General features: G+C 39.1%; 1 protein-coding gene across 1 annotated transcript in view; it reads right to left on the minus strand.

Moving 5' to 3' along the window:
- ptprt (protein tyrosine phosphatase receptor type T) overlaps positions 1 to 14,239 on the minus strand; it is a 422,469-nt gene that overhangs the window by 118,298 nt on the left and 289,932 nt on the right. The window contains 1 exon segment of the mRNA XM_062414593.1: positions 11,160 to 11,192. Within this exon segment, the coding sequence (XP_062270577.1) occupies positions 11,160 to 11,192 (33 nt within the window).

Genomic DNA, 14,239 nt, shown 5'->3' on the forward strand with positions numbered 1-14,239 from the left:
ACAGAAAGTTTAAGTGACATGGTTCCATACTAAAAAACACTGTTAAGGTACTCTTGAATGACGTTATTATCAATAGAACCAGTCTGAGAAGAAAATAACATATTTATCACTCACGTCTACTTTTGGTTGAAAGTTGAACAAGATGCAATTAATTACAATAGCGAATTAAACATCTAATTGATTGAAGAAATTATGCAGGGAATACTTTGAGCCTGAGGTTGTTTGGACTTCAATGTTTGTCCATCTAAGCTGAACTCTATAGACTAAAACTGGTTTGAATAGCAGTATATTTTTGGCTGATGATGTCCATAAAAAAAGACAATTTCTTGCAAATAAATAGATTTTTATAAGTTGCTGATAGCGTTTAAGTTTCCAGTTTTACAACGCAGTGAGAGCAATGTTGTACCACTCAACTGTTATTGCATTTTGTTGGCAAGCTAAGTCTGCATTTGCATTCCTTTAGAGTCACGATTTAGTGCCACCTGCCAAATGGCATAATGTGCCTGCAGGTAGCTGTGTTTGTCTACTAAGCATCGAGTCAAAGTTTGTTGCTGGCAAGTATTCCTGTAGACCTTTTAACATACAGTGTAAGTGAAGTGAAGTGTAGTTGGCTGGTACCTCAATCAAACAGGATAAATGTGGATTCTACAGGGGCTAGATGAAGCTTTTTTTTTTAAAGCTTTAAGCAAGGATGGCTTAGGTTTTGAATATTTTAAGATTCAAATACTGTACTGTATATGTCCTCTAATTCAGCATGGGGTTAAATATGATACACGTCAAACAGGATGCAAGAAAAAACAAGACAAAATTGTAACAAAAAAAAAAAAAAATCAGAAGGTAAAGTGAAAAAGGATCAAATGGGCTGAGAAAGGAGTTATTCCCGATGTGAAATCTCTACTTACAGGTAATAAGAGTAGGAATAAGCATGTCTTCTGAAGCATGGTGAGGTGAGGCCGATGATGACAACAGAGCAAAACCCAGAAGAAGGACAAACACATTTGGATTAGTTCATGGTTTTAAATGATTAGTTATGTTTGCCTCATTGACATTTTAAACTTTTTAAACATGTTTCGTCTTCTCTTATCCATCTGCACAACCTGTCCGTCTAAACTGCTACATCTGTATTCATCTGTATTTGTGTCCTCATGAAAAGCTTGTGAGATATTTTTCGGTCTACGGACTCTGTCTCTCTGGATTTGGTTCATAAAGCCTCTACAGATGCTGAGTGGTTGCCTGTCAATCACTTTGACAGTACATGTATCCAGTTGTCTGCCTGAAGGCTGCGTTTACTCTGCTGCCTGTCTGGTCAATATGTTTGTCTCTATTTGGTCCACTTTATCTTTACAAGAGGAGAGGTCCTGTGGAAGCTTAGCAGACCTTCTCTAGAGGATTTTTACAGTCTTTTTCATATCATATTTAGCTGACATACCCCTACTATAAATCAGCTGTGAAGTGGTCAGTAGTCAATCAAATAAATTAGAGGTAATAAAGGAGCTCTATGGCTTGTGAAATGATCAGTTCACTCACCCACAAAATTACCCTTTTCGTCACAGGAGATTGACCAGTTTGTTAACTTTGCCATTAAGAGATGAAAACATAGACATCAAATTCATCCATCATTCATTATCATGTTCCATGCTGATGCTTTAGCATAGACTTTTACTGAGTAATAATTATGTGTTTTATTTAAAATGAGGAAAAATAACATCTAATAGCACAGAGTTGGTGTTTTTTAACATGCAGTGTGATTTGCAGATATTCCAAATTAGCAAAAAATGAAACAATAATTTACCAAATATAGCTGAAGTAGCATGTTTACTGTCAATAAATGACTACATGTAGGATGAATATGTGGATTCTTACCTGAAGTAGGTCCAAAAACAACCACATGCATTTTTTGGAAAAGTGTAAAGTAGTCCATGGTCGTTAGAAAAGGGAAGACCATGTTATATATCACAGTACATATGCATCCTAAGTCAGCTGTCAATGTGTGTCTTCTGCACTAAATGCAGTACTATAATAGTTACTTTATTTATTTTACTTTAGAGCTGCTGTAAGTTTTCCTTTTTTAAACTTTTGAGTATGCTAAAGTATTAGCATGGGGCGCTGGAGCCGTTGATCTAGTCGGCACACGTGGATATTTCACTGTCTATGTTCTCATCACTTCACAGATAACCAACAGGCCAGTCTCCCAAAATGCTGAGTTCTTGTTTAAGTTTCAAGTGTTTTGCTATAATACAAAAAAATGATTAAATCTGTGAGGAAAAAAAGAGCAAAAATAAATAATAATAATTCAAAAGAAGAAAAAAAAAACGGTGCACATCGGATGCCTCCATCACCAACAGGCTGGTCAATAGATAGATCATGGATGAGAAAAGAGCAAGAAGATAGAAGATGGAGGTTTGGTAGAGGAGTGAATGGAAGCAGGGATGATTCTTTAGTTTGATGAAGAGTGTGTGTTGTTTTTGTTATTGTAAAGGTTACAAAGCTGAGATAGTTTTACACTGGATTACATTTGAATGAAGGGAATGCAACACTTCCTATTATTATTGTGATTTGCGATATCTGTACAGTACCAGTCAAAATGTACTCGTTCAAACGTCCTATGAAATTGAATAATTTGCAAAGCAGAAGTAGACAAGAAACTTAAAATTAAATTAAATGCACAAAAAAACACTAAGCTGAGAAATTTAAGAAGTGTTTGCCCGAAAAGTTTTTGTCCTTCTGTCCTTTACTTGAGAGCGCAGCCACAGATCTATACCTCTGCATTCCACTTGACCAATATCTCATTCATCCATATGTGTGTGTGCTTGTATCTGTGTGTGTGTGTGTGTGTGTGTGTGTGTGTGTTTGTGTGTGTGTGATACTGGACTCCCTGCGGTATCTCTGTAATGGTTTGTTGGCTACTTTTCCCCCTGGCATGAACCCTTCATCTGGTGAGAGGCCAGAGATTGGAATCTCATAAAATCTGAGAACACCACAACACACACACACACACACACACACACACACACACACACACACACACACACACACACACACACACACACACACACACACACACACACACACACACACTGGACTGAGTTTCAGTACAAAGTCAAGTAGGGCTGAAAATGATCAATATTTCCTTTCTTTTTACAGAGCAGCAGACCTCACACAGACTAATACAAGGCTGCATCTATCTATCCATCTATGAACGAGGAAAAAAGGTGAAAAAAGAGGAGTTAAAGTAAAAAGAAAAATGTGCCATACACATCTCTAGTACACATCTTCTCCTCACTAAATACTAATTGAACACAACTGTATACACTCACATACATACACAACATTGCATTCGCACCTAACTAACTCAAAAACCTCCCTACACACACACACACACACACACACACACACACACACACACACACACACACACACACACACACACACACACACACACACACACACACACACACACACTCTCTCTGTCATACCCATAACCCTCTTTTAAGGGCTCTGCTGACATTGTCCTTATGATATTAATAAAGTGCAGAGTGCTGAGAGCCCGGCTGTAAAAGCCGAAGCCGTTAAAACTGGTCATAAATATTAATATGGTGTAGAAAAAACACGCCACCAGGTTGTGTGTGGTACGATCTGTGTGTGTGTGTGTGTGTGTGTGTGTGTGTGTGTGTGTGTGTGTGTGTGAGAGAGAGAGAGAGAGAGAGAGAGAGAGAGAGAGAGAGAGAGAGAGAGAGAGAGAGAGAGAGAGAGAGAGAGAGAGAGAGAGAGAGAGAGAGAGAGAGAGAGAGGAATGTGTGAGTGTTGATATGTATTCATGTGTTTTATTATATATGTGTGTGGACATTTTAGGACAATCACAAGTGGGTTCTGCTAAAAGTGAAAAGTAATTAATTCATTGATTGATTGTCAACCAATGAGGGCTGTGTGGATATTTATTATTTTTTTTAGAGAAGGTTGGATTTCATAGCACAACAAAGTGATGCCGACCGGAAAATGGCTTCCTATCTCTTACAGGAAGCTGACAAAAAAGAAATTAGAGTGCGGTGGCTGAACAGTAGCAGGGACTCCATCTCTCTCTCCCTGTTTCACCATCTTTTTAACAACAACAAAAACTGTTGCATTTTTGGAGACTGTCCTTTCTTTCTCCATCTAACCGGTCAAGGCAGATGGCCGCCCACCTAGAGTCTGGTTCTGCTCGAGGTTTCTTCCTGTTAAAGGGGAGTTTTTTCTTGCTACTGTCGCCAAGTGCGGCTCAGGGGTGAATGACGGGTCACTGTAAAATAAACAGTACAGTCTAGACCGGCTCTATGTGAAAAGAGCCATGAGATAACTGCTGTTGCGATTGGGCGCTATATATATATATATATATGTATATATATATATATGACTATAATTGAATTTAATTGAATCATCCTCTGAAGTAAAAAACAACACAATAGGTCATAACAACAGCTTGAGTCCAACATGTTTCTTGGAAATGTTTTTTAACAAACTGCAACAACAATCGTGGTTAATTATTGTAGCCATGACGACACACGTTGCACAACTTTCAGGAAGTATTGTTTATAACCCAAACCACATTTCTCTAATCTTGACAAAGTGAATTTTAACGCAAATCATGATATTCCCATTATCATAACCAAGTGGTTTTTGGGCCTAAAGCTAACCAGACCTTAACAACAGCATTATGACATCATAAAACATCACTATTTTTTTAGTAAATCAATGATTTGTAGCACAGACAGATGAAAATGTCCTGCTGATTACTGCCGATCTGTGTCTATAACTGCCTCAATACAGCATCATTTTTAAGTATTGTCTTATACAGCTTAATAAGATTAAACATAGCTGAATGACAGAAGTGACTCATGAAGCCATAGCAACCATAACACCTATTTGTGGAAGGTTATTGTCATGTATTTATGCTACATGGACACATGTTCATTAAAAAAAGGGGGAAAAAATAAGAAGATGCAAACAACTATATTCATATACCAGCAGCTGTGTTTTTCTAGCTCTGCATGGATGCTGCGTACTTTACATACAAACACGCACCTGCACACACACACATACACACACACACATACACACTCCTGATGTGATGGCTACGGCTTATCTCGGCTTTGTATAAATGGTTTCTGCTGCAAGCGGATATGTTCTCTGTACTTCATCATTATCATAATCATCATCATCACCATTGTGGGCTCATATGAATACTATCAGCTTAAAAACTACACACACACACACACACACACACAAAAACCCATTCCCATGTAGGTATGATGTAGAGCTTATCATGGGTCTCTACTGGTTGTATTGGCCTCTACCCCATCACACACACATTCATATTTCAACAGTGATATGATGGCTATAGTTTATCATACCTATATATATGAATAGTGTGTCATGTTACAATGCTTTTCCTTTCCCCTAAAGGCGGAGTTGGATGAAAAATATCTCACCTATTGCATGAAAACACACACACACACACACACACACACACACACACACACACACTCTCAAACACACACACGTGCATGCATGTCTACAATCTGTCATCTACACACTGACATACTGTGCACCTGCTGGCTGGCATGTATATACCGTCACATATGTACACACACACACACACACACACACACACACACACACACACACACACACACACACACACACACACACACACACACACACACACACACACACATGAGCATAAGGCCCTTTACTGACACTTTTTATATGTGCATGCTGTCAATGTGGCTTATTAGCACCTCATTATAGCCAAGTCAATAGACATCATGGGTGGAACACAAACGTGGGGATTTTGAACACACACATACACACTAAAACACACACACACACACACACACACACACACTAGCTGACACCAGTAGAGAACAGCCAGCTGAGGGTGGCAGGACCATTAAATGAGGGGAAACCCGCCTTCTCCTCCATCTGTAAATATTATCATTGTCCCCACAACTCCACTGGCAGCATTACTGTATAAGTATGTTTCAAACTCAAACTTTTTTTTTTTTACGTGTGTAACCGAGTGAAAGTAAAACTGGATTGTTGGCAGAAAATAGTAATTTCATAAATAAGGGTTACTATTGAAAAAAAGAAGAAAAAACAACATGTTCATCTTTATTTATAATCTAGCCAATTAGCGCTGTGTGACAAGACGGATGTCAACATGCCATATATACAGTACATATGGACACACACACACACACACACACACACACACACACACACACACACACACACACACACACACACACACACACACACACACACACACACACACACACACACACACACACACAGAGACATACACACTCTCAGATGGATGCAGAAGAAATGAAATTAATTATGAATCTATAAATATATAAAGCCTGTAGTGGAAAGATAGGCTACACACAGAGTTTGTGTTCAACGCTTCTTATCTATTCAATTATTATTAAATCACTGAAGTCAGGCTGCTAACTCAATATAGTGCAGGTCATTTTCTGAATAGTGATTGACCTGAGTTAAATTGATCAAACTGAGTACTTTTGACAACTAGATTATAATAAGGAAGTGTACAAAAGTGCACACATGGCCAAAAAAAAAAAAAGCATGTTATTTGTATTTATCTTATAATATTGCCTCTATGCATGCACGTGACTAACACAATGCTCACACAGGCTGCTTAGCGATAGTAGCATGTTTGTTTAGCAGCATCACTTTAGTTCTCAATCGGTGTATTTAGACACAGTAGACCTACAGTGTGGGTCACCTGCATTTTGGCAGCATTCAAAGCCGACTTCACTATACACGATCATTGTAGTTATGCATGAAAATAGACTTTAAGTGTATAAATAGGCTTCAGGTTGTTGTTAAGTGTATATAACATGAGTGAAATGCTGAAAAACACAGCTTGTTTCTCCTTGAGCCAGTTTGAAAGCACTCCTAATGTTTCCACCAACGTCTCTGCAGAGATTAGAAACAGCTTTATAATCATAAGAGGAAAACAAATCCACAAATTCATAGTTTATAGTATCTATCTAACCAGTTATTTCAACAGGGGGAAAAAGTGTAATTTAAGGTTATCTGCTGTAAATGCCCACTGGATTTCAAAAGAGAAAATACCACAATAACTTAGCTGTGATCCACAAGCAGTTATACAAGGCAGTAAAATGAGTAATGCACATTTTAAGATGTTTTCACCTTCACCTTCATTTTTAATTTTTTTTTATTTTTTTTATTACTTCTAAATAATTTGACTTGGTCTAAACTGTGGATTTGTTTACAACCTGTGTGACAGCTTGAGTTGCTTGCTCTAATAGTGCAGCTGTGTCTAGCAGTGCATTCCCAGTTCCCAGTAATTAAATTGGAGAGTAAAAATGTTATCATAACCAACAGGAATGAATGGTTACCGCGCTATGGCTCTAAAAAAGAAAACGGTCTCTGAAGAATGCCTGTTTCATGTGTGACAGTAGAGTATGTGAGAGATTGTGCGTTTGGTTGGGTGTGTGTTTTTTTTGTGTGTCTATGTGTGTGTGTGTATGTGTCTAAATGGCTGGCCATCACCCATTATAACAGTGCTGTAAGTGGACCATCAAACATTTATCTCAGCAAGCAGCAGAGTCCATTATTCAACCATGTGTCACATCTGCAGAATGGGGGTCAAGTCCAGCTCTGTGGGGGTGTGAGTGAGTTTGTGTCTGTGTTAACATCGCCAAATTATCTGTGAATAAGTACAAGTTCAGCATCTGTCACCATGGAAGCACTCAGGACTCTGTAATGTGTGTGTGTGTGTGTGTGTGTGTGTGTGTGTGTGTGTGTGTGTGTGTGTGTGTGTGTGTACTGTATGCCCCCCATTTTGGAGAGTGAGTCTTAGTCCACTGCAGGCTCTCTCTCTCTCTCTTTCTCTCTCTCTCTCTCACACACACACACACACACACACACACACACACACACACACACACACACACACACACACACACACACACACACACACACACACACACACACACACACACACACACACACACACACACTTTAGACCACTTGGCCTGCCATGTGCAATGGATCCAGCCTGAGTCCATTCCCTGGGCTGACATCAGTTACTAATCGCCTCAATTCTCCTGTCATAGACCGAACCCCTGAGGGTGCAGTATATTGTCTGAAAAAGAGGACGTGTCCTTTTACTGTCTCAGTGTGGAGGTTCATTGTTTATTTCCTGACTTTAAGACTGGCTCAAGTGGACAGGGGGGTGTAATTTGAAATCTTTAGGTGGAGAGTGTCCTATAATTTCCAAATGAATCAACTGTCACTGTGGTGCACAGTGTACTCTCAAAACTCCTTTTCTACCTTGTGGAGGATTATTGGTCACAAAAACACTCAAAAATCAACTAAAATTTGGCTTTTAGAGTCTAAAAGCTTTGTACTTGAGGTTTTTGACCATTAATAGATACAACAAATAACCACTGAGCATTAAACTTTCTAAATAAAAGACTTTTGGGAAATAATTGGAGGTTAATAGAAGCCCATGCAGCATTACTGCCATATCCTTAAACACACTAATTCAATATCAAACAACTGTCAGTTTATAGCTGCCTTTCATCTCTAAATACTTTTGAGATGGGGAGGATGTAGCCCCGTTTTATTTGTGACATTGTGCTCTTATTCAGGGAACTATTCAGTGACAAGACTGTCAAAATTCAAATTATCACTTTGATATCATCAGAATAAACATTTTAGCATCTTTTAAAATTACAAAATGCAACATTTGAGTGCAACTTTTTTTTTGCTGTGACACTTAAAAAAAGTTGAACTTGTGATTGTCTAAATCACAAATGTACTATAAGTTGGGGTTTAAGTGTTCCAGCACAGAGGTGTGTGTAGCTTTAAATGCAGGATGGGGTTTAATTAGAGACAACCGATAGCTACCATGACAGGCGCAGAGTGGATTGTCTTTGAGCCCAGAACAGTGTGGGTGGAGATATTTGTGAAGCGTCGCATTTCATTCGGTGAGATATTACCACATATCTCCCCCCTTAATCTCCCTCTGTTTTATTTGTCGAAGCCAAACACACATCATTTTCTAACCTACAAAGTTGCACTAATTATTTAACGTTTTTTTTTTTTCTAATATCGGAGGCGGCTGGCTGGCTCAGTTCTCGCTTCTGAAAATTCTGAAGAAGAAAAAAAAAAAGAAAAAGGGATTGTTTGCCTTACGGTGAGATGTAATCAATTATGCCAACTTGCTCCTACTAAAAAGAAGAAGAAGAAGAAAAAAAGAGCAGAAACTGAAACACTAAATCATTTTTGTTTCTTTGCCTAAGTTTCTGATTTTCCATTTCCAATTGGAAACACGACTGCAGGTGCACATAGTTTTGCAAGTAACATACATTAAATACATGTAACTACTGACAATGCATTAAAAAGCAAATGAGTGGGAAAGTACAGTAGTAGTTATCAGACAGACGGTTGAAACATATCTCAACGTAGAGGGGTTACATTCTGATGCAATGAGACTCCTCAGATGGGATGGAGTCATGATGTTTGTTTTAACCCTCCTGTTGTCCTCAGGTCAAGGAAGGAAGGAAGGGATGAGGAAGTGAGGAAAGAAGGAAGGAAGGAAGGAAGGAAGGGAGGGAGGGAGGGAGGGATGAGGAAGGGAGGAAAGAAGGAAGGAAGGGAGTAAGGAGGGAGGGAGGAAGGAAAGGAGAAAGGAAGGAAGGAAGGAAGGAAAGAAAGGAGTAAGGAGGGAGGAAGGAAGGAAGGAAGTGAGGAAGGATGGAAGGAAGTGAGGAAAGAAGTATGAAAGGAGGAGGGAGTAAAGAAAGAGGGAAGGAGGGGAAGAACGAAGGAAAAAATAAAGAAAGAGGGAGGAAGGAAGGAAAGAAGGAAGGAAGGAAGGAAGGGAGGGAGGGAGGGATGAGGAAGGGAGGAAATAAGGAAGGAAGGGAGTAAGGAGGGAGGGAGGAAGGAAAGGAGAAAGGAAGGAAGGAAGGAAGGAATGAAAGAAAGGAGTAAGGAGGGAGGAAGGAAGGAAGGAAGGAAGAAAGTGAGGAAAGAAGTATGAAAGGAGGAGGGAGCAAAGAAAGAGGGAAGGAGGGGAAGAACGAAGTAAAAATTAAAGAAAGAGGGAGGAAGGAAGGAAAGAAGGAACAGTCAAAAAAGATGGGGTCAATTTGACCCGGGAGGACGACAGGAGGGTTAAACGTGCACTCATTACCAACAATAAAGACAGAAGTCAGTGAGCACAAATGACAGCAATGCACAGATGACTTGAAATAAATGAACTAGGGGAAGATTCACCAAAAGCATCTTCTATTAGTTAACTAATAATGACCTGAATCATAGATGGAGCCATTTTTAAAAAGTCCCATTTACACCTAAATACTTTGTTTAATTGCACTTGTTTCCATCGAGGAAAACAAAGAATACACACTAATGATGTGATGCAGGCAAGATGCAAGACAAGTGCATAAATGAGGACTTCTATAATGGCTTTCATTGGATGCTCAAAGGGAAAGTAATACCTACATTTCAACCACTTTGTGACACTTAAATTTCATATGGATTCTCACTCCTAAAACAGCAGGTAGGTAATTAAACGTGTGCCACAAAGATTCAAATATTAGGTATTTTGAGTTTCACACTCTTAAAGAAAAAGGATGTGTTGCTCCAAACTATCTTTTAGTGTTGCTTAGGTTAACACATTCTGTGGCTCATCTCAACAATTTTTAAAAATTGTAACCACGGTAATTATAATGCGCATGCTGTCACCTCATTATTACTGTTAAAAGTTAAGGAAAGCTGTATCCTGAAAATGAATAATTTTATTATAAAATTAGGTTTAGCCTATCTGCTCTTTGAAAAGTTTCTTCCCACGCTATAAAAGTTAGAATGAGAAACAAACTTTGGTTTAACTTAAATTGGGAGTTTGCTAAAATGTAACAAGAGTGGTTAGTCTTTATATTATAGGTAATTATTCATCTTTAAATATTAAATATTAAATCAGATTCATATAGGAAGAACACATCCGTTTTCCAGGTGTGACCTCAATCATGAGATGCATTAGGAAGCCGAAAAAAGATGCGAGGTGAGAGTTAAGGTGAGGAGCTGAGTGGATGCGTTGATGTCTAGAAATAAACATACAATACCCCACGCTCAGAGTTCTCCATGTGTGAATCTCTCTATCGGAGCAAGGGCAAGGCAGGTACAGGACGGGACAGGAAGGGGTGGAGCCAAAGACAAAAAAACAGGATAGAAAGAGACATAAAAGGAGGGTGAGACTCTGGAGTCAAGAGAGGCCATGGTGAGAAACCTGAGACATCTGGATTTGTTCTTCTTTTCACTCACTGAACATATCAAGGAAAAAAAAATGCAGACCTGACTCAGAAAGGCTGCAGCATTCCTGGTTAAATTGCTTCACTTTTGTTCTCAGTCTGAATTCATGCTGACAGTAAAGAGCCTCATTCTTATTATTTCCAGGCACAGCTCCAGTGTCATGGCTGTCTGATACCGACAATGAACCGAACGCTGAAACATCTGTACTCCTTTTCTCTCCGTTTTTTTGGCACGGTTCTGACTTTCACAATCCCCCCTTTTTTTTTTTATAGCTAATCCTTGAAGTGTTCACATAGCAGTACACACACACACATTTGTTTCTACTTCTAGAGAATAATAAACATGAATGAGTTAGAATAGGTTGGAAACAGATTGAATTAGATTTTTATCTGTTTAGGCAGCTATGAAAAAAGATCAGACCTGCCCCATATGGGTTGAGAAGAACACGTTCTCTTTGCTACATAAATCACCACGATGTGCCAATGTGTGGGACTTCTGTCGGTTTTCAGCGGCGGCGGCGCCATAAGTGATGCGTCGAGATCAAAGGATTTATGACGGTGACACGTTTCAAACATGGAGACTGTAACAGGTAGAAATCCCAGAGTTTCATCAGGGGTGTGAATAATTCGGGTTCATGAACAATGAACAAAGAAAAAAGCTGAGAGATGGAGGAATTATTCAGTTGTAGCAACATCAATGTAAACAGAAGCTCTGGTTGGACACTGTCTCACTGTGCAAAGAAATAAAGAAATCCATTTTATACCCAAGTCTCTGAATTTTAAGACATCCTGTCATCACTCAAATTGTCTCAAATTCAGTACAACAGATTGTGTTAATGGTAAAATGTTGCCCCCTCCAATTAAATCCAGTTTCCTGTGAAAAGGTGACACATTTACTTTCCCCTCCTATTCATTTAGAGACACTAATTTAGTATTTCAACACTTATTTGACTGATAAAAGTTGTCATTTTTTTTTTTAAAGGATAGACTCAAGAAAGGGAGAAAAGTGACAGGATGTAAAAAACAACAACAACAACTGTCAGATGTAACCAAGGGATGCTTAATTGTTATTGTGACCTTTTGCTGTTGTGAAGATGTAAGGAGTTAGAAGAGAAGTAGAGTGATTGATAAGCTGGAATGGTTCAGCCTGAGTGTAGAAAATAATAATGGATGTACAATTTGGCAGGCAGCAAGTATTCGTGCAAAAAAAGCATGATTGTGTGTATGTGTGTACAGTTGCATGTGTTGTTAAAACAAACAGAAATAAATCAAACTAAAAAGATTTGCACAAACTACTGAGCTATTTTAGCTACTTTATATCATGCAATTAAGCACATTTTCTCTTAATGTCTGAATTAAACAACACACTCCCTTGTTCAGGTCTGACGAGAGACTTATTTAGACTTCTAAAAACTCAAATTTGGCAACAATTTAATCAGATTTTTTAAATGGATTTAATTATCATGGATAAAACAAGACGTCTGGTTATTGCAGAAAGCAGAAAGTTGCATTTTTAGATAAATAAATGGGAGCTAGCTAGTACACACACAGTGTTACAGTATGTATGTTGTAACTTATTAGACCTTAGTGTAAGATTGGATGATAGTATACTAACCAACTGTCCAGATGTCAGTAACCTAGCAACACACACCCAACCACTCATGTAACAGCCATCAACAATTGTGACATACAAAACCCCAAAAGTCACTGTTTAGGTAAATATGATGAAATGACGATAAGAAACTTTTCTATAACATCAAAAGGCTTGTCTCCTATTTGGTCTCTCTGGTGATACTCTCTAAAATTACCTCTACTGTCATTTTGAGCTAAGCTGGTTCTTCTTTCCTCAGCAAAAGGGGACTCAGATGTTTTATAGGACGATATCTCAGCTCTGATAACACTGGGCCAAAATCAAAAGATCAAAATGTTGTAAAATAGTGTGAACAGTTAGGAAGAGGGTGTTGCTCCCATGAACACTAAAGAGGCCAAAATACGAGATAAATATTTCTTTGTATGTGTTTGTCCGAGAGCAGCCTGTCTTTGCAACCCGTCTCTGTCCACAGACCCATCTGGAGCTCTCTCTCCCTCTCGCTCAATCTGCGTGTGTGCAGCAATCCATGGCTCTGCCCCTGTCAATATTGGCTTCAAATGCACAAGAAGGAGTATCAGGCCATCAGCATGAGCGCATTAACACACATTCAGATGGTGATGTGGTTCTGACTTTGTGGTGGAAACGATATCTGCACCGTGTCTATCTCATGCCAAAGAGGACAATTCACAGCCTTGTGACTTATGGAAAAGGAGTCGTTTAATCTGCACAGAGGAGAAGAGACTGGCTAGAACACACCCGAGTGAACATTATATATATAAAGATAGGCAAGAGCTACAGAAGTCAAAACACACGCTGATGTCTCCTGTTATTTTCCACAACTTGAATCTCTGCACATTCACTCTGCCTCTATCTCTTTCAAAGAAAATAAACTTTGCTAATTGATCTCTGCATTACCGTAACTTTGACACTATTATTTTATATCCTGGCAAAAGGACACATGGCACCTTCATGCAAGCCAACAAAACAATCAGAGTTATTTAACCCTCCTGTTGTCCTCGAGTCAAGGAAGGAAGGAAAGGAAGGAGGGAGGGTAGGGAAGGAAGAAGGAAGGAATGAAGGGAGGGAGGAAGAAGGAAGGAAGGAATGAAGGAAGGAAGGAAGGAAGGAATGAATGAAGGAAGGAGTGAGGGAGGAAGGAAGGAAGGAATGAATGAAGGACGGAAGGAAGGAAGGAGGGAGGGAGGAAGGAAGGAAGGACAAAAGGAAGGAAAGAAGGAAGGAAGGAAGGAAGGCAGGAAGGAGGGAAGGAAAGAAGGAGGGAGGGAGGAAGGACAGAAGGGAG

This window comes from Scomber scombrus, chromosome 3, assembly GCF_963691925.1.
Source record: "Scomber scombrus chromosome 3, fScoSco1.1, whole genome shotgun sequence".
Lineage (NCBI taxonomy): Eukaryota > Metazoa > Chordata > Actinopteri > Scombriformes > Scombridae > Scomber > Scomber scombrus.